The sequence below is a fragment of the Hippocampus guttulatus genome, chromosome 2 (genome assembly GCF_054856545.1).
Source record: "Hippocampus guttulatus isolate MCC_2025c chromosome 2, RoL_Hgut_1.0, whole genome shotgun sequence".
In the NCBI taxonomy this organism is placed as follows: domain Eukaryota; kingdom Metazoa; phylum Chordata; class Actinopteri; order Syngnathiformes; family Syngnathidae; genus Hippocampus; species Hippocampus guttulatus.
In genome coordinates, this window is record NC_141262.1 from 14,112,356 (window position 1) to 14,140,349 (window position 27,994).

The 27,994-nt window shown below is 42.0% G+C and overlaps 2 protein-coding genes across 5 annotated transcripts in view; one reads left to right on the forward strand and one right to left on the reverse strand.

Annotated features, from left to right (window-relative positions):
* Positions 1 to 6,679, reverse strand: part of elp1 (elongator acetyltransferase complex subunit 1) — a 20,974-nt gene extending 14,295 nt beyond the window's left edge. The window contains exons 1-17 of one of the 2 annotated variants that reach the window (XR_015103894.1): positions 6,188 to 6,679; positions 5,530 to 5,706; positions 4,443 to 4,595; positions 4,301 to 4,382; positions 4,100 to 4,180; positions 3,936 to 4,021; positions 3,374 to 3,564; positions 2,744 to 2,867; positions 2,569 to 2,662; positions 2,266 to 2,496; positions 2,022 to 2,192; positions 1,625 to 1,703; positions 1,397 to 1,555; positions 1,207 to 1,313; positions 661 to 764; positions 223 to 276; positions 38 to 143 (exon numbers count right to left, since the gene is read on the reverse strand). Coding sequence is in view for 1 of the 2 variants with exons in the window: in XM_086137799.1 (XP_085993925.1) it covers positions 38 to 143; positions 223 to 276; positions 661 to 764; positions 1,207 to 1,313; positions 1,397 to 1,555; positions 1,625 to 1,703; positions 2,022 to 2,192; positions 2,266 to 2,496; positions 2,569 to 2,662; positions 2,744 to 2,867; positions 3,374 to 3,564; positions 3,936 to 4,021; positions 4,100 to 4,180; positions 4,301 to 4,382; positions 4,443 to 4,595; positions 5,530 to 5,679 (1,972 nt within the window). In the remaining variant the exon portion in view is untranslated. The remainder of the gene's footprint in view (positions 1 to 37; positions 144 to 222; positions 277 to 660; positions 765 to 1,206; positions 1,314 to 1,396; positions 1,556 to 1,624; positions 1,704 to 2,021; positions 2,193 to 2,265; positions 2,497 to 2,568; positions 2,663 to 2,743; positions 2,868 to 3,373; positions 3,565 to 3,935; positions 4,022 to 4,099; positions 4,181 to 4,300; positions 4,383 to 4,442; positions 4,596 to 5,529; positions 5,707 to 6,187) is intronic. The other variant, XM_086137799.1, reaches the window with a different exon arrangement.
* arhgef37 (Rho guanine nucleotide exchange factor (GEF) 37) lies at positions 6,537 to 27,608 on the forward strand. Of its 3 annotated transcripts, XM_086137816.1 has the most exons (16): positions 6,537 to 6,637; positions 10,482 to 10,679; positions 10,987 to 11,033; positions 13,911 to 14,280; positions 15,815 to 15,944; positions 16,362 to 16,509; positions 16,577 to 16,776; positions 16,878 to 17,008; positions 17,372 to 17,476; positions 17,570 to 17,683; positions 17,762 to 17,931; positions 18,224 to 18,371; positions 18,452 to 18,580; positions 19,167 to 19,362; positions 21,167 to 21,354; positions 24,776 to 27,608. In XM_086137816.1, exons 4-16 carry the CDS (start codon positions 13,924 to 13,926, stop codon positions 24,989 to 24,991), a joined length of 2,232 nt encoding a protein of 743 aa, XP_085993942.1. In that variant the 5' UTR covers positions 6,537 to 6,637; positions 10,482 to 10,679; positions 10,987 to 11,033; positions 13,911 to 13,923; the 3' UTR covers positions 24,992 to 27,608. The 3 variants fall into 3 exon arrangements, with proteins under 3 accessions (XP_085993942.1, XP_085993962.1, XP_085993953.1); XM_086137836.1 differs by lacking the exon at positions 10,987 to 11,033; XM_086137827.1 differs by lacking the exons at positions 6,537 to 6,637; positions 10,482 to 10,679 and having other exon boundaries at positions 10,873 to 11,033.
* The last annotated feature ends 386 nt before the right edge of the window (positions 27,609 to 27,994 follow it).

Below are 27,994 nucleotides of genomic sequence, written 5' to 3' on the forward strand. Positions count from 1 at the left end.
AATGTCATTGAATTTTAAAAAAATGGTAGTCTTGTACCTTTAAGGCTGAGCTTGCTCAGTTGGAGGCAGCGGCATGTGTGCGACTGCGTGGTGACCACCAGGAAGTCGTCACAGACGACGAAGGACGACACGTTGGAGGCGAGCTGAAGGTAGACATGACGCAGACAAGTTGAACGGAGACATGTTGCCAGTGTCAGCCAGCTTGCCAAAATGGCCGCCTACCTCCATGTCAACAGCGTACAGGTGAGATCTGTCCGTCAGGCCCAGCAGACACTCCTGAATTAAAGTTAGTGTTGGTTTTAAATCACAACAAGTAAGTGCTACCTCGACTTACAAATTTAATTTAATCCATGACCATCTTCGAAAGTCATTTTACTCATTCATTATATGTCAATTTATTCATATATCAAATCAATTTCCCAATTGAAATGACTTGAAACACTATTCATCTATTCCAGATGGTCCCTGCCACTTCAAAAAAACAAAAAGAAAACAAAACACAAAACACTTTGTTTGAAAATAGAGGGGGGAAAAAAACCTTACTCAAGGTGCATCTGAAGCTTGCACGTAACTCAAATTTTGGCTTGAAACAAAGTTTTAAAAAAACAAAACAAAATTAAAAAAAAAAAAAAAACTCTGTACTATTCAGTTTGGATTTACCTGGCCATCCACGCTGCAGAGAGCCATCTGAGTGCAGGGCACGGGGAAGTTAACGCTGCACCCACTGGAGTCGCGCCAATCCTCCAATGAAGGATCGGCACAATCTACACAAAAATATTACTTTTACATGATGCGCTGTGGATTATTAGTGGGTATTTTTTCTTCAAGGTTTTCTTATCTTATTTTGTTTATTTCTATTGTGCAAAATGGTGGTTACCTGCAATAAGTGGTGGGAGGGGCAATCACATTAATCACATGATGTACAATATGCTTGCTCATGTGACTGAGTGTCTCATGATGTTGGAGCTGTAGATTTTTTGTCCTAGTTTTTCTGTGTATTTCTATTGTGCAAGGTGGCAGTTAACATGAATGACTGGCAAAGAGCAATAACGTTACAATCATTTTATGCCACGTATACATTGCACGTGTATGACCAATTGTACCGGGCCATGGGCCCCCTGTCCCATGTGTGCAGATCAATGAGTACAGACAAGTGTGGAGTCAGCTCAAGCATGGAATGGTCTCGTGTGAGTGTTGTCGACTGACCCCAGAGGAACTTCCTGATGCGGCCGTCTTCTAGCTGTAGGGCCACCAAACGTGTGCTACAACAGTGGACAACGTTGGTCACAACACCATTCACTTCCAGCCGACATCTGCAGTGGTTAAAAAGGGAAAAACAAAAATGAATAATTCAACCTGTCATCATTGTTGCAGAAGGGTTCGTTTCATTCAGTACCTGACAGAGAGTGTATTGGCTTCTGTGTCCTGGCTGGGGCGCAGCAGTATTAGGGCAGAGGACATGGGCACCAAACCCTTGCTGACAGCCACAAAGAGATTGTCCTTAAGCCACAGCAAATGTCGTAGAAACAGGGGCGCCTCTTGGTGAATGGCCGTGCTACAAAAAGAACAAGTAACCCTTTTAAGAGTACTGCATTTACAAATTCGTAACTGACAGTTTTGTTACCTGAAAGTTCTCTTGAAGACCAGGGGACGAATCATAGTTCTGAATTCATTTGCAACTTTTTCAGGTTCTCCTCCAGAATCTGCCAAATTAAAAGGGGCAAATGATAAGTTTCATGCATAGACAGACACATTTGTGGCAGATTCCACAATGCATTTTGCTAAATCCCATTTACCTACACATTCAAGCATTTCTAAGATTTAACAGATATGCGGCTGTTAGTTTCACAAGGCTTTGCTTTAAACTGGAGTCACAAGTATTCACCTTTGAAGTCAAATTCAAGCATGTTTAAGAATAATGTTCAAGCTTATCTACTGCTGTCGTAAACTACATATTAAACGCAATATGCTGGAACTAATCATTTAGAAGAAATCGTTTAGTATTAACTTTGGAGACCCACCTTGGTCGTAGATGGTTATGTTTCCATTTGCGGTAAGTGCCGCCAGATGATTGGTCCTCTGAGGCTGGCAGAGGAAGGTAACCTGATTGACAGGTGAGCTGAGCTGGAGCTCAAACGAACACATGGGTGGAGGAACGATGCTATGTCTGAAGGTGGTCACCAGAATCTTGTCTGGGGGGGAAGTGATTTATATATTTTTGATCATATTAACCAACAGCATTACTCTGATCTAATTGGTCATTACCTCCGTCAATCACAGCGACGTTGGCGTGGTCCGAGGCGTCCGTGCCCGGGCTCCTCTCCGTCGTCCAGCCCCAGTCGTAGGCCAGGTAGATCCAACCGCGGGTGGCCATGTGCAGCCGCAGGGGCCGCTCAGGGTCCCAGCACATGCACTCCGGAGCATGGCTTGGGTCTGTGCCGAAATCCAGGCTCTGCTTCAGGTACCAGTGGTAGTTTGCCACCGTCCACAGCTGCACTACAGGCAGACGACAGGACGATGTTCATGTATGCAGTGTGTAGGAGACACTCACAAGTGGACTGAACTCACCACAAGTGTTGACGCGTCCTTCCTCGCCCGCTGTTAAATCCTCCAACCAGATGGCCAGGACTGTGGAGTCATTGTTCCACAGAAGCTCCTTCACCTTAAAGAGAAGGGTGGGGGGGTCACATCAATCTTTTGCCCAAAAAACATAGAATAGCGGGCTATAGAAGCATGAACATGCCTTGGCCTGGTCTTTTCTGAGAGGCAGGGTGAATTCTCCATGCAGCAGACCATTCTTCTCCAGAAAGACCACGCTGTGCTTGTTTGGATGGCGCTGAGTGCTTGCCATCAGGTTTCCGGAGGGTCTGAAACATGTTTTTTGTGTGTGTGTGTTTTTTTTTTAATAACTCTTGAGAAAAGCAATTGCATTAATCATGTGACACATCAGGCATATTTCGAGGCATTTTGTTTACAGTTCAGGGTGTACGCTGATTGCCTAAAAGACAGGTGAGGATAAGCGGATCAGAAAATGGATGGATGGATATGTTGGGAGTCAAATTATTTACTTGTTACTGCTGCAAATGGCAACAAATATGTGAAGTATCCCTTGAACATTTAACCTAATTGCACAACACAAAATTGATTTTAATAATTGTCAGTGTAGACTGAACCACACCGAAAATTGTGATCACAAAAATCAAGATGCGGACCAACCATGAATTTTGTGAACCATTCAGCTTTTTTGATTAGAATTATTCTTTTTCAAGTTGGCATCAGACACTCACACTAACTAAGACTTTAGGTATTGAGTTGGCTAATTTCAAGACATCTTCTGCAAATAACATCAACTTTTAATCAACAAACTTCTTACTTCCAGGACAGAGGGTGCTCCAGGCCATCGATGGGCTCGCTGGTGGCCTGCAGGACACATTCTCTGTTCCACACCCGGACCTTGCGGGCTCCCGTATTGGGGCAAACGGCACTGACGGCAAAAAGCTGTCCGTCCCCTCGCCATGTCACCCGAGGCCGGCGATCGTCCCACTGTGCCGCCGGCTTGATGTCCTGCAAGCGCGTTTGGTAATGACTAAAGTATTTACATGGCATCTGGTCAGTATTCACATCGTTTCACTTTTTCCACAATTTGTTATGTTATAGCCACATCAACCAATGGAATGATTTTCCTTAAAATTCTATGATGTGGGACTTTTTAAAAACTGAAAATGGATTAAAATTTGAAATTACCGGTAAATGTACACAAGTATAAACAGAAATTCAAGCAGAAGCTGTCCAAAAATTCATCAGTTTGATGGATGCAAGAATAGCAAAGCTGCTATGAACACACAACACACACACACACACACACACACACACACACACACACACACACACACACACACACACACACACACACACACACACACACACACACACACCTGGGCCTTCCTCTGCGCAGCCTGTTTGCCTTCTGAGCCGTGGAACTGTGTCTCCTTCTTGCCCCAGCCCACTGTGATGAACTTCCCTGTCAAGAAGACGACTATGTTAATCAACAGTATTTATGACTACATTTTTCATGAATTAAAAACATGACTCACTGTACCTTCACCAAAGTCATCCTGGTGAATTGCAAACTCGGTAATGGGCTCAAAGTTTTTGGTCATCATGATGATGGTTTCCTGACCTACAAGAAACATGAATCACTGATACTTTTTCCTGTTTTTTGTATGTTTTTCTTTTAATAGTACAGTTCCTCTATATAGCAGGGGAACGCTGTATTCATTTAATTAATTTCGCAGCTGACCTGTCGTGAGAATGACGAGCTCTTCGTCAGGACTCCAGCTCATGGAGGTCAGTCCGCTGTCTACACTGCCGACGCACTCCAACTGTTATGAGTAGACAAGTAATTGGTTTGACACAGAATCACACTGTCCCGTGCAACGTACCTGGCTGGTGTTGAAGTCAAAGACGATGACATCTCCGCCAGCCGTGGCCAAACATGCTGACTCAAGCTCCGCCAGGTCTTGCAGCCCGACCACGCAGCCGCTGCCGTCTGCTGGGAGGTAGCCGTCCGCCGTCAGCGAGGCCTCGCTTATCACCTACACCCAGAAAGGATTTTAAACAAACAAAAAAAAAACGTGCGACAAGCATTAAAAAAAAAAAAAAAACTACACAACTCGAGCAGGAGAATGCTCGTATCAGATGTGAACCTGCCAAGCCATGTCATTTGGAGCCTCATTTTATTATGTTAAAGACTGTTTTAATAAGGGACATTTCTCTAAAGAAAGAACTAGTTTTCTTTACAGATAATGTAGAAATTATATTTATAACTATTACACCTAGTATGTAAAGAGGGCAAAACTGTTTCAAAGGGTATTTGGCTTCAGGAAAACATGAGCAAATCCCAGAGCGTTCATCATTTGGAGTTCAACACACACTGGAACAACGTGACAAGTAGATGCCATCTTTGTGAAATTTTATAAAAACATGGACTGAGCAATTCAAACAACTCTAAAATAACAAATTCTCTCCCTAACATGCACGCACGTAGGGGCACACACACAACTGATTTCTAAAGTACTTCACTTATTCTACTGCCCATACTTCTCACAAATACTGTTCCATTTGTGCTATTTGACTCATTCAGTACCAGCCAAAAAAAAAAAAAAAAAACTTTAAGTCTTGAAAAAAAAGTAGGAAAAAAGAAAACCTAAGTACATGGGATTGAATGTGTGAAGTCTGAAAAGACATAAATATGTCTTTGGGAGTGAATGAGTGAATACATCTTTATTTATATAGCGCTTTGTAACAAAGCACTTTATAGAACATTTAACATTTCATAGCACAGTGGAGTATTTTGGTCAAGTGACGCTTGAAACGTCGCTGTAATTTTGACATTATAACTTGGAGAAAGTCTCAAAATTCCGGCAATGACCTTATTGGTGGATATTTGTAACTGAAATTTGGAAGCAAATCGGGGATGTAGCAGATGAAATGAAAGGGTTCAGAAAATCTGCTGAGAACCTCCCTTACCTGTTCAGTTTGAGGGTTGAACTCTGCTATGGAATACTGGGAGGCGACCAGGAGCGTTTCGGCGTCGCTGCGGAGCGCCAAACACTGCGGCGACCCCAGGCCTTGGAGCTGCGAACTCTGCATGCTCTTCAGTAGCTTTAAGTTCCTCATTTCGGCTCAGGACACGACACCTGCACACTGGGAATCATGCCTTTGCAAAGATGATGCTCACTTTGGAGTGACAACGTCAGGGAGGTGTTCATTTAACAATTTACACTCGATGGTCAAAGTTCCATTTTAATTCCCTTAATTCAAAATAATAAAATTATGATGATGAGTAGCAACGATTTTTTTTTTCATTTTCGCCATTGCGTCTGTACAAAAATGGAGCTGAGACCACTAGCTTACATATGGGAGTTGACAATAACAAAACGACAATGGAGTCACTGACAAAACGCGAGTACCCCACAATATAGAGAAACTTGTCTGAAATAATATGTGAAATAAGAGAGAAAGTGGTTTGAGGTATTCATTATTCAATTTTCGTCTACTAGTCACGCGTCTGTCCGAAGATGAATCTTTGAAGCTAACTGCCAAAGAACGAGAATTTTCCTTCCATAATGACAACCAAATAGATGCCAATTTACTTATGATACGCAATAAAACCATTGATACTGACCGACTGGAGTAGTTTGTTGTGGTTCGCTGTAGTTGGAGCGCAACATCAGCAACTCACATGTGGGGATACCAAGCTTGTAACCTTTCACTCTACGTCACAGTATTAAACTTAGCTCCATATCGCCCCCTAAGGTCTCGGTGGACAGCGGAGAAAACCCGATCAAAAGATTACAAATCATAATATACTGTATGTATATATTTGTATCCCTATACACATCAGAATTTCAGACGTTTAATGAAATGTTTTATAATTCAATTATAAAACAATAAAATAGAAAACAAATTGAACTAAAGTACAGTACTTTCAGGAACGAGACATCCCGTTTGTCAGGTAATCTCGCGAGTTTGACAGGCGTGCTGCAGGATTGACTGAAGAGGTGCGTGGCTGCGCGCGACTTCAGAGTGACCACAAGGAAGAATTTTGCCCGTGTTTAAAAGGGACCGCGACAAGGTAACTAAAATCGTTTTATACTTTGACGTGAATGCCTTTTTCATACGTTATTAAAACCAACAACGGCTTTTAGCTTCATTTAGCTGCGTTTAGCACTCGGATTTGCGGGCATTTAAACCTTTTTTTAAAAAACAAATTTACTCATAACATGTCAACCGAGTGATGGAAACTACCAGAAGAAAGTCTTGATTTGTGTGTCTGTGTGCGTGTGTTTCCACACTTGGGTAGATGATAAAGTTGTAATGTTTTGTGGGAAAAAATGGAGAAATAATTCATGATATTTGCAGGGATGATTCTTAATGTTATGCGAAAAAAATGTGTGAGAAAAAAGTTGAAACGTTACATAAATACGTAGTTGGTTTTATCAGAAAAAAGAAATATTAAGAGAAAAAATGGCAATGTTATATGTACAAAGTGTAACTCAACAAAATCTTAGCAAGTATTTGTTTTGAAAAAACATCAAAGTCGTACTTTTTTCCTTGAAAATATTTGCTTACCAGAATAAATCATATTTTACATATGTAATCCTTGGTGGAAAAAAGGTGGTTATATATATTATTAATAATAATAATAACAAATTAATTAATTAAAAACATATAAAAATAAATACGTTATATTCCAAGAACAAAATCGTCTTAATATCCATCTATCAATTTTCAACACCGCTTATCTTGAACAGTGTTGCGGGAGGGTGCTGGAGCCTATCCCAGCTTACTTTGGGCGAAAGACGGACAACATACTGCTGGTCGTAGGTCAATCGCAGGGCACGTATACAGATGAACAACCATTCACACCCACATTCACAACGTCACTGAATGGGAACCGATGCTATGCTGCCCGCATGCAAATTACGTGTGTGTACCCAGTAGTCATGCCCCTTGCATGGTGTAGGGCCTACACCATCATCAACTGCTCAATCACTGTGCTGCCGTTTGCACATAAATTTCAGAAAATAAAGTTGCACTCTAAAAAAAAAGAAAATAGTCTTACTTTACCAGCATAAAATGTATTTTATTTTGTATCCAGATGGTATGAGGGGGAAAAACTCGGAGAAATAAGGGCAAAGAAAGAAAACAAAGTGGTAATAATACAAAAAAAAGGCATAGGTAATGTTCTGAGAAGAATATCATAGGGCAACCAAAAATGTATAATTGGATCAGAATGAAATCTTACTTTTTAAACAGGAAATTGCTGCAATTTACCCTGTTTGTACATAATATTGAAAAGAGTAATAATGAAATGAAAGAAAGTGGTGATGAAACAAAATAAAAATCTGAGTAAAAACATAGCACAACAAAATACATTTTTGAGGAAAGCGATTCCTGTTGTGTTTGCCATTCTGGGACTTGGTAGATGTGAATCTGGTCACAAACCTGAAATTAGACTTAATTACCCAGGGGGCAAGCATGTGGTACAAATCAGTCCACTGCTCTCCTTGATGTTTTTGCTTGGCTTTGTTTGTCTCGCTTAACCTATGGTGTATCACGCCCTTTCTTGAAGAGATCACATAATGAAGAATAAACTGTTCTGCTTTTTGTTTTTGCAAGGATAGGTAGTCACACCCACAGAAAGAAAAGAATGTGTGCTGCAAAACCAAAACAAAAAAAAAAAAAGCTAATTCATTTCTCTTTAAGGCATGTTTTTTTAACAGTCTATGTATAAATGATATAAAAATGCACCGACAAAAAAGATCAAACTCAGTCTGAGCCTAAAGTTGAATTGTGAAAAATCAAGTGTGTGTTTCAGTAAAAAAATAAAAAAAAAATCGAAATAAGTTGTCATGTTTCCATTTTTGATTGTCATGAGAGAATGGAAAGAACATGCGATACACAGAATCGCTAATGATCCTCTCATTGTGTGACATATGTATGACATGCTATGAGTCTTTTTATATGGAAAACGGTTGGAGTGCGTGTGAACACTGGCTTCGAGTATGCCCAAGCTCCAATGCTGTAATTACAGCAGATGCATTTTCCGGTTTAAACTACCAATTGACGTCATGCCTCTACTAGCAGTCTTCTCATCAGATTAGGTTTATGAGTCTCAATGTTTTTTTCATTTCTCAGTTTCTAGTCTCATGAAATTATTTTTTTCCTTGCAATATTTACACTATAGCACCGCCTGACTTTTTTTTGGTTGCAATTTTTAGACTTGTACTATTAAGACTTAAATCGATAATAATATTGAATTTCTAACTTTAGCCTTGTTATTGTAAAACTTTGTTATGATATGATTGTGGATTTATTCTCGTCAAATTTATGTTGGAATATTTGCAACTTTATTTTTTGTAATATGGGGATTCTATTGCTAAAATGAAAATCTATTTGTGCCGTACATTAAATATCTCCCAAAATGTTGCCAGTCATGTTCATGTTTTGGTCTTGAGCCTCCAACTGAGCTAACATCGACACTGACGAGTTGTTCGCTTCAGGAATGTGGTCCCACAGCATTTTCTCAAGTCGATTTTGATTAGATCATGCAACACGGCATGACCCAGTTGTCATGGCCCTACTCGACTGACAAAATCCGCATCCTACCAGGTAGTATTTGTAGCTGTATAGACCATCTACTATTCTAGGTATGACCTGTATGTTTAGCTCCTTGTTCCAAGCGAGCCACTGCTCATTCATAGCTCGTTGGTCGAGCTGATTGGTCTTTGTCATTGTGACGTTCACGGTGAGAAATGACAAGAATAAACGCCCAAGCTAACTTCAGCTGCCCTGTTGACTTGGAAGCAGTGCTGCGTTTGGCTCACTGCCCACAGTCTCCATTGTCAAACTCAAGTCATCTGAGGAATGCGAAAGCACCTTTTGCCATTTAGTCACTGTTACTGCCAACTTGCAGAATACAAATCGATAACTTTTAGAATTTATGCAAAGGGTAAAAAAAAAAAAAAAGACCACATCATGTTTACACATGCACGCATCATCTGATTATGTGATCACTCTTCTCGCAATGTATTCAGAGTATAAATAGGGATGTTCTATTCGGGGTTTTAAGCTGCCGATACTGATCGTCCTTGAGTGTGATCGGCCGATACCGATCTGATGGATACTGGTTGAGGACTGCTGGTATAGGCTCCAGCACTCCTGTGACCCTTGTGAGGATAAGCGGCTCGGATAATAGATGGATGGATGAATAATTATCACAATTATTTTGATTGAGATTGGGATCGCAATTCATACAACGATTATTCATTGATTTCAAAACGTAGTATTGAACTACTAAAACACAACTACTCAGATTTATCATCATAGCTTCATGCCTTTCATACCTGCATGTTGAACACTTGATTCTGTTCCTTTTGTCAAATCCAAAATGACCTAGCTAGTAAAAACTCAATTCCTGTGAAGTCATGATGCCATGTTCTGGCACGATATTTAATGTTCAATATGATGAACTTTATTGTTTTTAGGAAATACTTATTAACGTAGAATTTTATGGCTGCAACACATTCCAAAAAAGTTGTTGACCACTGTGTTCCATCACCTTTTCTTTTAACAACATTCAAGAAACGTTTGGGGACTGAAGACACGAATTGTTGAAGCTTTGGAGGTGGAATTCTTTCCCATTCTTGCTTCATCAACAGTCTGTGGTCTCCGTTTTTGTATTATATGCTTCATAGTGCACCACAAATTTTCAACGGGAAACAGGTCTGGACTGCAGGCTGAAGCAGAAATCAAAATCACTATTACATTTTGAGGGATTGCTCAGCCTTATTCTGCTGTGAAAATAAAGAGATGAAAAATAATCTGCCCCCCCCCCCCACCAAAAAAAAAGTCTTACTTTTTTACCCTTTGTTGCTGCTGTTATAAATCTTCCAAATCAAAATTGTCTCTCACAGAACAACATGACGGGCCAAGTGGGAGAATATGGGACGTCCTGCAATGCTTTTGTCTCCCGCCAGAGGACCACTTCAGTCACACTGATGCTTTATTAGGCCCAGGAAGCCCCTCCGGCGGGGAGGGGTGGGACGGCAGACATTCTGATTGGTCCTCAGTAGCCCTGTGTGGAGCTGTCCACCAATTGAATTTGCGTCAGGGTGAGTGTCGCTTCCTCTTCCCTGCTGCTGGCTGCTGCAGTCAGTCAGCTTATTGTCCATGCATGCGTGCGTGTGTGTGAGCGTGTGTGCGTGTGTGTGAGCGTGTGTGCGTGTGTGTGCCCCCGCCCCCACCCTCCTGTTTTCCTCTACCAAACAGCTCTCCCCAGCCTCACACACTATAGTGAAACAACACTCAGACACTGGTGCCACATGAGGCTCTGCATTGTGTGTGTGCGCGCGCGTGTGTGTGGTTGTGAGTCAGTGGAGAAATTTATACCAGCTTGTGCGTGTCTTTTCCATGCAACAGGAACACTGCGGATCATTGCAGATACATTGAAAAGTCTTCTTCATAAGGTTTGTGTTGTTGTTTTGTATTTTGAGCATGAGAAAGTACTTATGCATTGTAGCTTGTTGGCGTTAAAGCTCATTTTACTGGATGTTTACTGGACTCCTGCATACTCACACGGAGCCACAGTGAAAACACCCAATGGTTAAAATAAAACAGAATGTGACTTAAATCCATGATGATAATCCACAAATCTTTCCCTAAAATGAAATAAGAGAGACAATTTGTTTAGCTGGTGTGCCAATGTTTTAATTCATCCATCAATTTGAACTGCTTTTCCACAAGTGTAAAAACTAAAAATAGAAAAAGAAAAGCTAACTTTGAGTTCACTGTGGAAGAACAAGCCTTTTGGAATGAAGTAGAGATTGTGCTTAGCCAGCAGAATCAACTTTTTTGAATCCGTTTTAAACCCAACCTGGCTTGAAAATGTCATTCGAAACACTTCACGCGTGCTCGCAACCCACTTTCAAACTGCAAGCCAGTCTTAAAGCCCTAATTTGACACAGCAACCCTTATTTGAAACCCTAACCTTGGCTTGAAACTGTCATTTTAAGGCCAGCTATCTTTTTTTTTATCTGAAATGGGCAAATTTACCTGTTGTGATTGACTTGAGTACAGTATTTGAAATTTACGCCCAAGATGCATGTGTTTTTTGGTTCATTTGTTTGCCAGTCTTTCTTTTTTTCACTTGCAGGGCAGGTATGAAAACAATACTTTGTTAAAAAAACAAAAACAAAACTGAAACAAGAATTTGTACTGAATTGTAGACCTGACCGGTTTTTGGTTGTCGTTGAGGATATTTAAGTCATTGGTTCTTTGTTACAGAATACACTCAAGGCCATCTTTATTGTCAAATATGCTTATGTATGACATGCAGCATAGATGAAATTTCTTCATTCATTCATTGTTTATGTTTATGGGTGGTCCTCCTTTCAGTCAGATCAAAATTCTTTCATTTATGGTACTGGCAGACATCATTTTTGTTTTCATAGAAACGTACTCTGTACCATTTAAGATAAGATAAATGTATTTGTCCCACACTGGGGAAATTTGCAGTCTACAGCAGCAAAATTGGGGAGTGGGGGGCTGCAGAAAAGAAAAAACAAAGTTGCATGCACAAAATAAATCAATGTTTCAGAAAAAGAACTGTACACAGTTTAGAATACAATATAAATATAAGTTGCATATATGCAACTTATGCATACATAAGGAGGCTGTGCGATTTACAATGGTTCCAGGTTTTCACGCATGTTTATTCAGCAGCCTGACAGCAGTCGGTAGGAACGAGCGGCGGTATCTCTCCTTCTTGCAGCGCGAGTGTAACAGTCTCTGGCTGAAGGAGCTTCCCAGTGCTGTCAGGGCGGGCTGGAGGGGGTGGGAGGGACTGTCCATCATAGCTTTTAGCTTAGCTAGCATCCTCCTGTTGCCCATCTCCTCCAGAGTGTCCAGGGAGCAGCCCAGGACAGAACTGGCCCTCCTGACCAGTCGCTCCAGTCTCTTTCTGTCCCAGGCTGAGATGCTGCCTGACCAGCAGACAATGCCATAATGCATGGCCGAAGCCACCACCGAGTTTATAAAGGCAAATGTGCCATTTTGATGTTGTTTGACGAGTTCACACAGTGCAATGGTGGATAACTCGTGAGCACATCCGCCTCACCACTCAGAGGTTGTGGGTTCAAATACGGTCTCCAGCCTTCTTGTGTGGAGTTTGCATGTTCTTGCTGTGCTCTTGTAGATTTTTTTTCTGGTTACTCCGACTTCCATCCACATTCCAAAAACATGCAGGGGAGCTTGATTGAAAATACAAGTTTGTCCTTCCGTGTGGATATGAGTGTGAAAAGTTGTTGGTTTATATAGTATGTGCCCCGCTATTGGCTGGCGACCGGTTCAGGGTGTAACACGCTTCTCGGCCAAAGTCAGCTGGGAAAGGCTCCAGCAAACGCTTGACGTGTCAGGAGGATAAGCGTTACTTGGATTGGATGGGTGACTCGGTAAATCAAAGCGTTTTGATGTCTGGAATCTGAACTTTTGCCCTGAGAAAGAGCCTCTGAATTAAATTTGAAGACTCCTGCCCGAACTCTTGCATAAACCCTCCCACCCCCACAAATGAAACAACACCAAAACTTGCTTAAAAACCCTAACTCATCACCCTACTTTGAGACCCTATCCCTGTCTTGCAACCCTTGATTTGAAACCCTTAGCCAGGCTTGAAACTCCAACTCGTTTGGAGCCTGAAATTAAAACCCCAAACCAATCTTGGAACCTTAAGAATTGTAACCCAGGCCTCAAACCGTAATCTTGAAATTTTGACCAAAGCTTGAAACTTTCAATTCATCACTCAATTTTAAAATCCTAACCCTTACATAAAATCCCAAATCTGAAGTCCTAACCCTTGTGTGAAACCTTTGTAGTTGACTTGGTGATCAAAATTATTCCAACATAATGAAGACTTACTGTCGATGTCATGATAAATGACAGTGTTGAACTACTGTAACGGATTATTTCAATGCCTGACATGGGATCCTAGTTTCCTAAAAGGTTCATTCACACGTTTGATTTGAGTCATCGGAGTCGCTGCAATGCTAATTGTCACAGGAGTGCGCCCGCATATGCTTTGTCAGCGTCTCGCTCGGCCTCCTGGTGAGTTGAGTTGAGCCTCACCCCTTCCATGACAAAACTTTCGTGGCTGCTTGCTGCTTTCCGTTGGTCGCTTCACAATAACAAAGCCTCGTCACCTGTGGCTCCCGCCCACCCTTCTCTTTGTGCTCCTCAAAGCCTATCACACAATTGTCTCTGTTGTCTTTAATTAACAGAGCTTGAACAGAGCTTGTATCCCGTGCTACTTTGAATGTCAGTAAAAATGTTCTTCTCTTGTATTCATTTAGAGTGATCTCCATCATGGAGGTGCCCACGATGCCTCCACCTGTGCCCTTCCCTCGCACAATTTTTAATCCCTCGCTGTCTCCTCTGGGGGCCACGGAGAACCTGAAGCCACCAGAACATGAAAAGCTCCAGGAGGAGAACGATTTAGAAGACAATGCATTTGGAGAGGATGAAGAGGAGAAAAGTCCCGATGCGATGGTTCCCTCGGGGGAGGAGGTGGAAAAGATGGCGGAGGAGGAGAAGGTGGCGAAGGAGAGAGTGGCGCAGAGGCAGCTGATGTCCATCCAGGAGCTGGTGCAGTCTGAGAGGAATTACCTGAGAATGCTGCAGGTCAGCATGCTCACCATCAGGAGCAACCTGCAAAAATTACAGGTACAGCATACCATGGCATGCATCGATGATACATATAAAGAAATACATACCAAATACACGGAAGATCTCACAGCATCGTAATTTATTGATATTCACTGGCCACTACATTAGGCAGGCAGGCTTGAAAGTCTAACCATGGCTTAAAACCCCAACCTTGGCCTCAGACCCCGAATTTGAAACCTCGACCACTATTTGGAAAATCATTTCATCACATAGTCTTACGCTTAAAGCCTTTTAAAAAGCTTCTCACAATTATGCTGAAATGCAGTCAGGTACAGAAAAACAATTTTGTAATGCTGCCCCAGTGTCACTTGGCAAGCCATGGGCATAGAAGTGATAAGCTTAAAAAACCTGCAAAACCTAAGCTGTCAGGCACCGCTCGCCTTACATCTATGCCACTGATACCCAAAACAAAAGAGAAAAAAAAGGAACTGTGAAATGACCTTTGGACAACTTCTTTTTATGTTAAAAAGGGCGATCACAGAAATGGTGGCCAAAAAGTAGAAATATTAGTCGTAGACATCTGAATGAGGAGACGTGATCACAGCTCCTGATTTACAGTCAAAACATCAGCGGCTTGTCTGCTTTGTGCTGCCTCTGTGATTGTTAATCACGGTGAAGGTAATGAACACCGCACCGTGAAGCGAATTGGAATCTGGCTTTATGGAAATGATAACGCATGATGCAGATGCTAATCGACCGTGTGAGAAAATCAAGCGCGGTACTCCTCAAGCAGAAAAAAAAACATGCAAGTGTAATGTGGGAATACGAGAGAATAAACCCAAATATCTGAAGAGTTAATGGTTGTAAAAAAAAAAAAAAAAAAAAAGTGCTGAGGGAATAAGCCATTGTGACTTGTGAAGAAGGGCCTCATTGGCACAACGTTGCCACTGTGCAGCATTGTTAAATGCTCAAGATGCAGGCTTGTTTTCAGAGCACAGTGCCAATTGTTCAATGTCTCATTGGTAAGTCCGCCTACTGTTGCCGCATCTGACCTAATCAACAGTGATGGGCCACATTGTTTCCTTAGTGTTACTCATTGCAAATTTCCCCAGTGTGGGACAAATAAAGGTGATATGATCTTATTGCAAGGACATCTTATTATTGGAAACGGATGTATTTTGTACCATAAGTTGTTAAACTGTCTGTAATGTATGATAAACAGTCGAAACATGCCCAGTGAGAGGCATCGTGAAGTTGTTTGCACTTTACAGGGGGCGCTAGTGAGTCAGTTTTGAGGGGGTTGTATCTGAAACATTTTTTTTATTATTAAGAAAGTCAAACTTTTTCCACCAGTATACAAGTGTGTACCAAATTTGGTGACATTTTGATTTTGGAAAAGCATTCACAAAGGCCTTTTTGTTCAATTGAAACGTTGAAATCCCTTAAAACGGCTGTTATGTTACCGATTATTGGTGTTAGGAGAACAATTTATTCAACCACGGCAATAAAAACAAAAACGTCTTGAGAGTAACACAAGAGAGAGGTTTTGTTGTTTCACAGTGTGTCGCTCTGTGTGCTGTTTTGGTTGCAGCCTCCTTTGGCCAACCTGGACAGCATGTTCCTGCACGTGCAGGATGTGATGGATGTGTCCAGTCGTTTCCTCAGTCTGCTAGATCAGAAGCAGCTTCAGCCCGGAGAGCCGGTCTTCCTGGAGATGCTATGTAAGTGAGAGCGCCACAACCTCCACCTATTTTTTTTCCAACAGCATTTTTAAGTTCACACTTCCTGCCAGGAAAGTCGCTGCTTTGAGAGCAGGGAGGATTTCCCTCGAAAGTCAAGCTATTGATATTGAATTATCGTCCAGCACTTGGGCCAATTTCAGTTTCAAGATGTACTTTTTCAAGAAAAATCTAGACTGCTACACTGCTTTGCACAGTCGCTTGTTTTCAATTCAGACTTTTCTTTTTTTGGGGGGGGTTGTTGCAAGGGGGTCAATTTCAGAGTAGTTATATGTGAGTGAGTAACATTTCATACACTGACAGATAGGAGCGCTCTCTCTCTCTCTCTCTCTCTCTCTCCGTGTTTGTGTGCGTGAGCTCAAACTCTCCATAAATTCCCCTTGTCTGACTTTCCAACAGGTGACGCGTTCCTTAGCCTGTCCTCCAATATCGAGGCAGCCTACAAGGAGTACCTGGCCAACTACAACCGTGTTACCATGGTGGAGAACTCCTATAAACAGAAGGAGGCGCTCTGGGAGCAGATTGTCCAAGTCATCAAGACATCAGCGTAAGTTTTTAAACGTTCACAGGCCAAAGGTTCCTGACTCCATGTCCTCACATATGTGATTCCACAGGCCTGAAGTGAATGCCAGTTCCCTGAGTTTCTTTCTGGTGATGCCAGTGCAGCGCATTGCTCGCTATCCTCTCCTGCTGCAGACAATCCAGAAGCACACGGACTCGCAGCACCCGGCGTACACGCTGCTGGAAAAGACGGCACACACCTCCATTGCCATAAACTGTCGCATCAATGAGTACAAGCGCTTCCGGGAAGTCGGTAAGAAGCTCTTAAAATAAAACCTCTCAACAGACTTTAGATCAGGTAACGGGATGGGTTGAAGCTCTTTTTTTGTTTGTTTGTTTTTGGCATCCTCACAGCCGACAAGTACAAGAAGAGCGAGGCGTTGAGCATCATGGACAAGATAAACCGATTGAATTCACACAGCATTGCTAAGAAAACAGCCAGGATCGGACAGTTCATCAAACATGAGACCGGCATGGTTCCCAAGGTATTACACACATCTCACTCACACACCAAACACACACTTCTTTGCTAAAGATAATACCAAAGACGGGAATTGAGTCATATGACTTGACTTTAGTTAGACTGAAGTTGCTCATTTTAAGACCTGTGACTCGCTTTCCAAAAACTTGGGAGCTACTTGACTTGGGACTTGGTGTCTAAGTGATTCGACTTAGGTTAGACTTGATTTACATGACTTGACAAGTCAACTTGTTTATTGTTTCAAATCTGCATTTTAATACCGTTTGCCTTTTTCGGCAGAAAAAAAACAACGTTTTTTTGTTTTTGTTACGCTCGTGCAAACCTGGCAAGCTTGACAGCGTCACTTACTGTATGTGTTCTGTTGCAGCTAGTGGATGAGGAATTTGATGCACTAGAAGGCTTCTTTTCTGTCCTTGAGCACGGCACCTTGCAACTCCTGGACAATGTGGAGCTCTACCTCCATCACCTCCAGGTAGCTACACCTTACTGGACCAACTTAGCATTGGAATAAGTTGACTTGCAAGAGCATCTGTGATCATCCCTATCATCTTTGTCTGATTGGCAGACTTTCCTGGACTGCAAAACGGAGGAGTTTGACCTGGACATGGATGGCGAGAAGGTGCCCATTTGCTACAAGGAGATCACCACTGGACTCAGACAGTGGATCCTACCTGAATTTGTGAGTCACTGGCCAGCATCCACGAAGATCACTTCAATATATTGTTGATGATTGATGTTGTCACTGTTAACCTCGCAGGAAAAGAGGATTAGGACGTTGATCCACAAACCTCTGTGTGCGCTCCGTGACCTCCTGGCAGGCCCAAGGAACCTGATCCGTAAGCGGCTGCATAAGCTGCTTGACTATGAAATGATCGAGGCCAAGTCTTCCCTCAGCTACGATGAGCAGGCCATTGCCAACACGTATAGGTGAGGACGTGGTCGTATCTGCCAAATACCTTGGCATTTTCTCAAATTAAAATAGAAATACATCTACTGTGTTCGCATGTATACTATACTTGCAAAGGGAAACTGGCAAGGATGAGTCCATCTTGGAAGCACATGCTGAAAATGGCCAAAATGACTTTGAGCAACCAAAATTGCAGATGTCCTGTGTCGTTTCAGACATGGATTCCTGAGACTTTCATCGCAACCAAATTGAATATTGCCCAGTGAAACGAATGTGGGTCCTCACAGAGGTGTTGTGGTGCTCTTCTTGCAGGACGATGAACACGTTGCTGCTTAACGAGCTCCCCAAATTTAACACCTTAGCGTTACAAATGATCTGGAGCATGTTGGGAACGTTCAGTTGCCTCCACAAAGACCTTGCCTCCGACTTGGAGCAGCTCTTCCTGAGCTTTGCGCAACAGGTATCCGCCACCGGATGTGAGTCTTTACCGTTTATGGCCATTTTAGACCTGTTCCCAGCATGCATTTCATCTTCTCCCAGCTTCCTCACAGCTCTTTAGACACTGGTGCATTCTGGGAATGGGCTGAGGTGGCGGTGCTGGCAGAGGCGAGGAGGCTGGATACTTTGGGTCAAAGTGTGGAGGAAACGCTACTGCGGCCCGCCTCTCTGGTCTGTACACATCTCAACATCTATTTTTACCCGCCCTATTCGCTTACTGTTTTGTTTGCCATCCCGCTTCTGTGATGAAGAATTCATTTTTGGCTGCGGTTTAGAGAAGCATGTTGATTTGTTGTTATTTATTTATTTTCTAAAAATTGATTTGCATTTAGTTGGTTTTACAGTAGGTATCAATTTGAAAGTGCTCAACTGTCAGCTGGAGCTGACAGGCCCGAATGTTAGGAAATGTTCGTTTAAAATGAGTAATTAATTTAAAAATACGAATCGACTGTTGGTGCACATTTACAATTAATTTGATAAATTCTTGCATTAATTAAATCATTCATTCTCCGATTCTTCGATGATATATCAAAAACAATGAAAATTGATTCACTAGTATTTGTAAATATGAGACCGCAGTAGTGTAACTATAAACCCCAATTCACAATGCATGGAAGAATGTTTGGTAATGTGAACCAAACAAGATGCGGTTGTCCATTCTGCTCAGTCATTGGCTCACATACTCAGCAGGACAAGCTGCGTGACATCATAATGACAAGTGATTTTTCTCCCCGTCCTTCTTGCCTGGTTTGTTCAGCCCCTAAACTCGTCCTCGCAGCAGCGACTCCAGCAGTTGACGAACAAGCACAGTTCCGACAAGATCTACCAGGTGCTGAGCGCTGTGGTGGGCACCCGAGACCTGGACCTTAACCTCGCCAAGGGAGAGCTCGTGGCCGTCATCAGCCAGGCAGATACCCGCGGAGACAAACGAAGGTGGCTTGTCGATGCCGGAGGTGAGTGTTTGGGTGCCCACTGGACACCTACTGTAATTTAAGTATGCCATATATCGGGACTGCTCAGCCTTCTTTGACCGAAGAGCTACTTTTCAAGCAACCAACCTGCCGCGATCGACCCGTTAACGCATGCGCATGCATCCACAAGCACACACGTGTTCAATGATGAGCAGTAGCCATAACGGATCCTAAGATGAACGAAACAAAAAAACAAGCTAGATACAAGACGAGACTGAGTTTGTAAAAGGGAAATCACTGCCTGCCTTAGTGGGATACTTGAAATAGGGAGGAAGAGATGCACTTTTGTAGATCACGTGTACTGTTTTAAAATGCTGCTCCTGGCGCTACAAATCTCCATTCTTTGACGATGCCGTCAGTGAATTGCCCCTCAAATAAACTTTGAATGAGAATCAACAAAAAAATGATACATCTCCGATCGTTAGCTGCAATCGCAGACTGCTGACCGTTAACAACTTGCAGGTTATGCGTCACCGCAAGTTAAAGGTGACCTACGTTATTTTATTTGTTTGATACTCTTTTGTGAAACTCAAAGGATGCTTAGGGTGCAGTGTACAACTAATACAAAAATATATCATATTAATAATGCATACACACACAATTTTATTGATTCCCCCACCATTTCCTACTACGTTCCTTGCGGTCGACTTGCCACCAATCCGCAGACTCCCGGTCGACCACGATCAACTGGTTGGGCACTCCTGTCATCGAGCATACTCACAACGAATTCTTACTGAGACAGTGCCATTTATTTAACATTATTTTAGCTTTATATGAGTATTTTAGCACTTAAACTGATTCTGAGTATTCAATTGAGTGCAGCGCAGTATTGCAGCTCACTGGCGCCATCTTGTGGGTTGAGGTGGCCATCTTTTTGCAGTTATTGAAGTTGGAGTATGGACGTTGTCTGTAAGCCAGGAAAGACTGCATTTGATAACATGTCACCAATAATAGAGGAAATTAGCACTTGAGTCGCTGATTATCGGCAGTCTATTAGGAACATCTTCCAGGATTGTTAACCCTGTAATAGGGTTTGTGCTGGATCTGAATGGGAAGCAACATTATCATTGGTTGCTATTCACTGCAAAAGCACCCACTGGTGTCAGGCTAGCAGCAACTTTTTTTCTGGTCCAGAAGGATGGAACGACTCAAGAGACACATTAAAAGGCTAGAACCACTGACAAACCAAGTCAAAAAATATTTCATGTGAAAAAAAAGTCAAGGACAATCAAGGTTCACATCTACAAGCAGGATAAAAAAGTGATAATTTTAAAAAATTGTTAACTGTTGTCAGAGGCAAAGTCAACTACTACTTGTAAGTCAAGAACTACTTAAAAAAAGAGAGAACAACTCAAAAAACACTTAATGAACAAAGGCTTCGCCATAATCATGAAAGACACATCAAAAAATAGTTTTATATTAAAAGGGCCAAAAACTAAATGAAGAACTGGTCATAAAAAGTCAAAAGTACAAATCAAGAACTCGAGTAAACAACTCAAGTCAAGAGTCAAGACAAGACATTTGTCATGAGCCAGACACAACACAAGTCATAATCAGTCATAAAACTAGTACTAAAACAGTTAAGACCAGAGTAGAAAGAGAGAGAAAAATAGTCAAGAGCCGCATCGAGAACCAGTAAAAACAGGTGAGGAACCAAGTCAAAAATAGTCAAAACTAGCAACGAACCTCTCAAAAGCCACTCAACAGAAGCAAAACCAGAACCTCCCACCCCTGTAATATCAAGCTACGACTAATGAACTGACTTGTGTGGTTGTGTCTGCCGCAGGCAGACGGGGCTATGCGCCAGCCTCCAGGTTGATCCGCTATCACCAGGCGGAAGAGGAGCCACCCCCCTCACCTCATCTGAACCTCCCGCAGGGCGACGGTGGCATCAGGAGACACTCCTATACGACAGAGCTTCCGCACACAACCCCAACAGCAGCTGGAGTGGCATTTAGCCAGCCGTGCTTCCAGGTGATCACACTCAACTCACACACTGATACTGTGCAAGTTAAGTTAAAAGGATTCCGGGGCCAAAAAAGCGATGAACATATAAACGTTGACCTGAAAATTAATTAGGAATAAAAATGGTCTTTTATACAAGGATTTTCTATTTACAACAGAAAAAGGTGCAATAACCGACCTGGTCTACCTTTGGCCACAATGCGATGTGGGATTGTAGTTAAAATAAGCAATTTGAAATGAAATAGAAAAACTTTTCCATTGTTAGAAGCGGAAGTTTCAAATGCAACCAGAACTCATTCGGCGCCATTAAAGCTGCCTTCAGAAATTCCAATCTATTGACTCCCTCAAATCACTGATTGTGTGTTTCTTCAAAGAGGAGCACAAGATCCCTTTCCATTAATTTTGGAACACAGTCTACTGTATTTTCATGACCATAAGGTGCACTTAAAATCTTCCAAAATGGACTAGGTGCCTTATAATGCAGGTCGCCTTCAATTCCAAAATTTTGTGAATGCTGTTGTATGATTTCGATGAGCACTCTGCTTGACTGACGAAAAAAAATCAGGAAAGCTGGAATGTTAAAAAATAGCGACACTTTATCTCCACAAGTGGGTACTACATAGCTGGGGTTGTTTATTGACTGGCACAAGGGCAGAAAGCCCAGAAAACAGCCTGATGTTCTTACGAAAAGCGGACATACAAATAAATCCCCCTAATAATTCCCATAATGGGCGGCTGGTTGCTTGGCGTTCTGCCCTCGAGTCAATAAACACCCCCAGCTCTTTATAATGCATCAATACAGTATGAATACAGAAATGACATTTGATTATAGTATTGACAATAATGTCGTGTTGATGTGGTGCAGAGTCTGAAATTATTCCAACACCAACGAGTATTGTGACAAGCGTGTGTGCGCGCCCATGTGCATGTTTGTGTGTGCGATTGATTGATATGATCTCACCGTGTGGTGCTGCAGCAAGTGCATTAAGATGTCACATGACCACACGTGCACATGTTTTGTGACAAGTGCATGTGTGTGTTACTGATTTTCGCTATTAAAACGGTACATGTGGGTGTGAGTTGGCAATGTCAAGGTTTGTAAATGTGTGTGATTGTTTTATGTGAGCACGCAAACTAGCAAGAGAGAATAAGGTGATTGCATAAGCGCAATTACTTGTAATAGTATAGCGCACGCTGGTGTGTGTGTGTGTGCGTGTGTGTGTGTGCAGTGCACTTCCTGATCGCCTGTCAAAATGACTGAAGGTTCAGGTGACCTCTTCCAGGTGTCCCTGAGCCTCATCCTATTAAAGACATTCGTAATTGAAGGCCACTTGACAGTGATAATGACGATGAAGAGTTCGTTTTTGATATAGCCTCACTTTCCTGCCAACATGTCAGGGAGAAAGTAACATTTGTTTAGAGCTCTTGGCAAGAGTGCAGGCAGCCACTCAGCAAGATGCTAATTCCATGCGACTTGATGACGTCATCACTGCCAGACATTTTAATACCGAGATTGCGACTAAATTGCAAGGACACTGTGTCATTGGCGAACTGATCATGAGATTAGCAGTGCTTGTGTGTAAAAAGAAGACAAAAACAAAAAGAGTTCAAATCAGCATGTTATCAGATTACAAGGGTTAAAGTAAGATCCTTGTTGATCTGAAACATTAACCTGACGTCGAAGAAGGCTTGTTCAGCAGCCGCTTGACCTCTGTCCAGCGCAGTTGAACACATTCCCACAAGTCCGGTCTGGAGCTCACTAATATGCCAATATGCAGAGACCTTCCCCAATGAATAGTGGGCTCGTTTTTCTGCCTTATTCCATTCATATTGTACTTAGTCTGATTGTGACTTGGGGCACGTTCGGAAATTCACTCTGACACCCGTGCACAACTCTGAGACCAGGTGTGTTCGGTGAGGTATTAATTTCCGAGCGTACTGACTTCAGTCGGAGTGCCAAAAACGGGTGCCGGCACTGCGTTTTTGGGACACTCTGTATCCAGTAACTGAATGGAAAACTTGAGCAGCGCACTGAATTTCCAAACAGTCGGAGTGAACGTGCACGCTCGAAGGCTACAGTATTTCCGCACGCGCCCCAGAGTGCGATGCAAAGGGTTGGTCATGGCTAATACTAGTGCTATAGCAAGTCTAAAACAGGGAAGTCCTGTACTGCTAAACAACATACATTGTCTATTCAAAGGTGTTTAATCAATTCATGCATCCAACCATCCATTTTTTGAACCGCTTTATCCTCACAAGGGTCGCGGGGCATGCTGGAGCTTATCCCAGCTGTCGTCGGGCAGTAGGCGGGGGACACCCTGAACCGGTTGCCAGGCAATCGGAGGGCATCTATCTGTTTCGTATCCACAATATCATCTATTGACAAAACTTGTACTGAGCCGACCAGTGACTGATTTGAACAAAGTTTCATCACACACTCATTGAGCCGCATGGGCACTTGTCCTTCGTTGTATTAACTGCTTATTCTTCGTTGGTTTAACTGCTTCTTCATGTTTGGAGGTGGCAGCCTGCTTCCTGCAATATGTATGATTCCAGGATCACGAAGATTATTTTTTTTTTAAATCAAACATTTTATCGAAGGAATTTTCTATTGATATCAATCAGGTGTCGATCATGATACATATTGATATTCAGTTATCGCCCAGCACTAATTGGCGGCATTGAAATTCAGTGGGCCATCAGCGGAATTCTGGCCAGAGTGCCGGCCTGGCCATCCAGGGGAAAAATTGCTCCTCTTTTTTTTCTCTCCCACTCAGTGGGCACTTGGAGACAGACTGACAAGCGTGAAGTCCCGTTCTCTGGTTGTTTTGTTTTGTTTTTTTCAATTGTTTATAGTGCCTTCTCTGCTTGGTGACGCTGCACGATATTGCGTTTGCATTGCGGTGTATCGCTCAACTCCTCAATTAAGGTTGGCGTCTGATCCAAAGTTTTAGCACTGCACAAGACACTGCTATTTTTCCTGAGCTGAGTGGGTGTGTAGCAACCACCAAGTAGGCAGGTGCTCGAGTAATGAGTGTCAAATATACAGTATGTCACGACGACGCGAGTTCAAATCCACTTGTCATAGCATGCCCTTTGCCTTTCAAAGGCTATTGCGTGCGAATGACGAACCACATCCAGTGGATCCGTCCATCCATGGCAAACTTTAACCATGTCACAAACTTGTAGAAAAAATAGAATTCGATGGCATGGAACCTTTAAAAAAAAAAGAAAGTCATGAACTTGTCAAAAACCAAGTCAAGAACAAGTCAACAAAATGGTTAATAATTAGCTAACAGTGGTTTTAAAAAAAAGTTCAAATAAATAAATCAATGAAACCCAAAACAGTTAAAAAAAAAAGGATTGGCAACTGTAATTTACAGTGACATGAGCTATACACATTTTTTTCATGTGCCTGGTGTGCCTACAGGTGTTTGCGGCTTATGGTTTCACGGCACGAGGGAACCACGAAGTTTCTGTGGCAGCAGGAGAGCCGGTGCGCGTACTTGAGCCTCGCGACAAGCGGGGCAACCGCGAGTGGAGCCTGGTGGAGGTGCGAGGCCGACAGAGGGGCTACGTGCCCTCCAACTACCTCGCCGTGGCTCCCATCGCGGGCGCGGTGACCAACCAACAGCCATTCTGCTAGCACATCTGTAGTGGCACTTCCTGTGCAAGATGTCAACCGTGAAGAAATAGATGCATGTAAAAGGCACACTGGTTACAACTAGTAGAACCACATCCAGAACCAGGTAAAAGAAGAAAAAAAAAAGAACTTAAAAACAGTCAACAGTAAAGAAAAATCATGAAAATGCAGCCACAACCATGTCAATACCAGCCACAATGCAAGTGGATGTACTGTCAGGTCAAAAAAATAACAAACAGACAAAAACCCCTCCCCAAAAAAGACTTTAGACTTTGTTTTTGACCTTTTTTTATTCGTTTTGCTAACTGCTAACTTTGTTCTGGACTATTCTTGTTTATTTATTATTTACTTCGATCTAAACTTTTTGTTGGTTGTTTTTGACTGCATCTTGACTTCATATTTGACTTGGTTCTTGACTGATTAGACTTCCTTTTTGATTGTTCTTAAATTGTGTCCATATCACCCCCGAATTGTGCAAGGTATTTCCGCCTAACCCATCCTCAGTGGAGTCGGCAGGCTGACTGTGTTGTTAACGAGCTAGCAGCTATGCTGGCGTCACTGCATGGACACTGAAAGACCTATGCTGTTTGTTGCCATGGAGATGGTCTCACTCAATGCCAGTTACAGGACTGTGAAGGGACGACGCTATGGGATGTCGATGAAATGAAGGAAAGAACACTGTGGCTTTTTGTCTTCTCTGTGCATTTTTGTCCTTGTTTTATGTTGTTGTTGTTGGTTTTTTAAAGAAGGACTTTTAATATCATTGCCGAAAGACGTGTCAGCATTTGGTAGGACTGAAACTGTAAATACAGTGGTGCCTTGAGATATGAGGGATCGACTCGGGAGTTTTTCGCGATAGTCGTTCGGTCAACTTTTTGTTTTGATGCGAGAGCACAAACTTGAGACAACAATTTCAGTTTGCCAAATAGTCAACAATTCATCATTAAGCGGTTTCGAGCTATTTAATGCCACTCCCAGATGAAGCTTACTGTCAAAGTAAACATAAATCTAAGAATGTTTACATTGTGTATTTATAACAACTACATACCTTAAGTATATCCATCCATTATCAGAACCGCTTTATCCTCACGAGGGTCACAGGCTTGAACCTATCCCAGCTGTCAAGGGGGAGTAGGCAGGGTTCACCCTGAAATGGTTGCCAGCCAATTGCAGGGCACGCATAGACGAACAACCATTGCCGTTCACAATTACACCTAGGGACAATCTGGAGCGCAGGTGTCAAACCCAAGGCCCGGGGGCCAGATCCGGCCCACCAGGTCATTTTATGTGGCCTACAAAAGCAAAGCATGTGTGTCAATTTGCTAAAATCTGTAACAAAATGTCAAATTGTCACGTGAAATAAATAACATTTATTTTGTAAAAAATTTGTGACCCAGTTTACACTCACTCACCTGAACAATAATTGAACAAACTATTATAAGTGACTTGACTGATTTCAAAACTCATAATCTATTGATTTGTTGTGTAGAAGTGGTTTCACTGTCATAAGAGCCCTCTGAAGGAAGACGTAACTCCAAATTGGCCTGCGACTAACATGGGTTTGACAGCCCTGCTCGAGAATGTTCAATTAATGCTAATGCAGGATTTTGGAATGTGGAAGGAGACCGGAGTATTCGGAGAAAACCCACACAGGCACAGGGAGAACATGCAAACTCCACACAGGAAGGCCAGGGCCTGGATTCAAACCCTGGACCTCTGCACTGTGAGGCAGACATGCTAACCAATCATCCACTGTGATGCGACCTTAAGTCCGCTTGACTAAATTCTAAGAAATTATGCTAGATGCCATTGATATACAAACAAATTTTGAACAAACGGAGGACTGGCAATGTAGACAGACAATATAAATACTCACTGACGTACTGCAATTTCTGAAGAATAACACATTTTTTGCATGAAATAAATAAATCAAGGTGGTGTGATATAAATGTGTTCATACAAAATCAAGACAATTTCTCATAATGTTTAAACGTTTACTGGTACCAAGGGCTTGTGAAAACGGTGTATTTTCATTCCAATGTGACACGTGATGTCTAATTCTACAAACGAATCCATAACATTTGCTACTCACCGGAAAATCAAAGACCATTATTATAATAAACACGATGACTGGAAATATTCCACATACAGAATTTTTTTTTAAATGTCCTCGTTTACTCATGGGTAATGAGCTCCTTTCCCCAATTATTCAATGTCAGTGCCACCTTGCATGATATAGACAAACGCAAATATAGAAATAATCTCATACAAAAATAGCTTTCGGATTGCAAATTATATACATACAAATATCAAATTTGATTCTGCCAATCATTTAATCGCCCTGGTGCATGCTTGAAATATTAACAAACATAAGTGGGTTACATCGTACAGTGGGTCTGTTTATGTGTTGCCAGTATTAACATAACAGTGTACAATTGTGCTTTGGTTCTGTATATCGTATATATATATATATATATATATATATATATATATATATATATTTTAACTGTTGTTTTTGATGATTAACTTATTGGCGACATCGCAATTGTCTATCTCGTTGAATGTAGCAACACGCCAATGCTAAAGATCAAAATTCAATAAAGCTACGGAATCCAACTCATTCCACTCACATTTTGTCTTTATTTTATTTAAGTGTTTCAAAGAATTAAGTAAATGCTTTCATTCTCTAAGTCCCACCCCCAAATGTAGATCAACCAATCACAGAGCCTCTTTCCAGAAAAAAAAAATTAAAAGTCAAACCTCTGTTGAATTATGCAAAATGATATCTTTTTGGTAGTTATGTATTAAATATTCCTATATTGTAATAGGTCATTTGATGACAGAAAATTTGTTCTAATTTTGTCATGTAAATGTGTGTGTCAAGTTAGTTTGCTAATTTGGCTAAAAAAAAAGGTCCATTCTGTTGTTGGACCACACCCTCTGGACCTCGTTCTTAAAAAGAGGGACCACCACCCGGGTTGCCAATCCAGAAGCACTCTCCCCGAT

Coding starts and splice junctions, on each gene's coding strand:
- arhgef37 (XM_086137816.1), top strand. CDS start 13,924: ATGGAGGTGCCCACGATGCCTCCACCTGTGCCCTTCCCTCGCACAATT. Junction 17,932..18,223: donor GCCATTGCCAACACGTATAG/GTGAGGACGTGG, acceptor CTCTTCTTGCAG/GACGATGAACACGTTGCTGC. Junction 21,355..24,775: donor TTAGCCAGCCGTGCTTCCAG/GTGATCACACTC, acceptor GTGTGCCTACAG/GTGTTTGCGGCTTATGGTTT.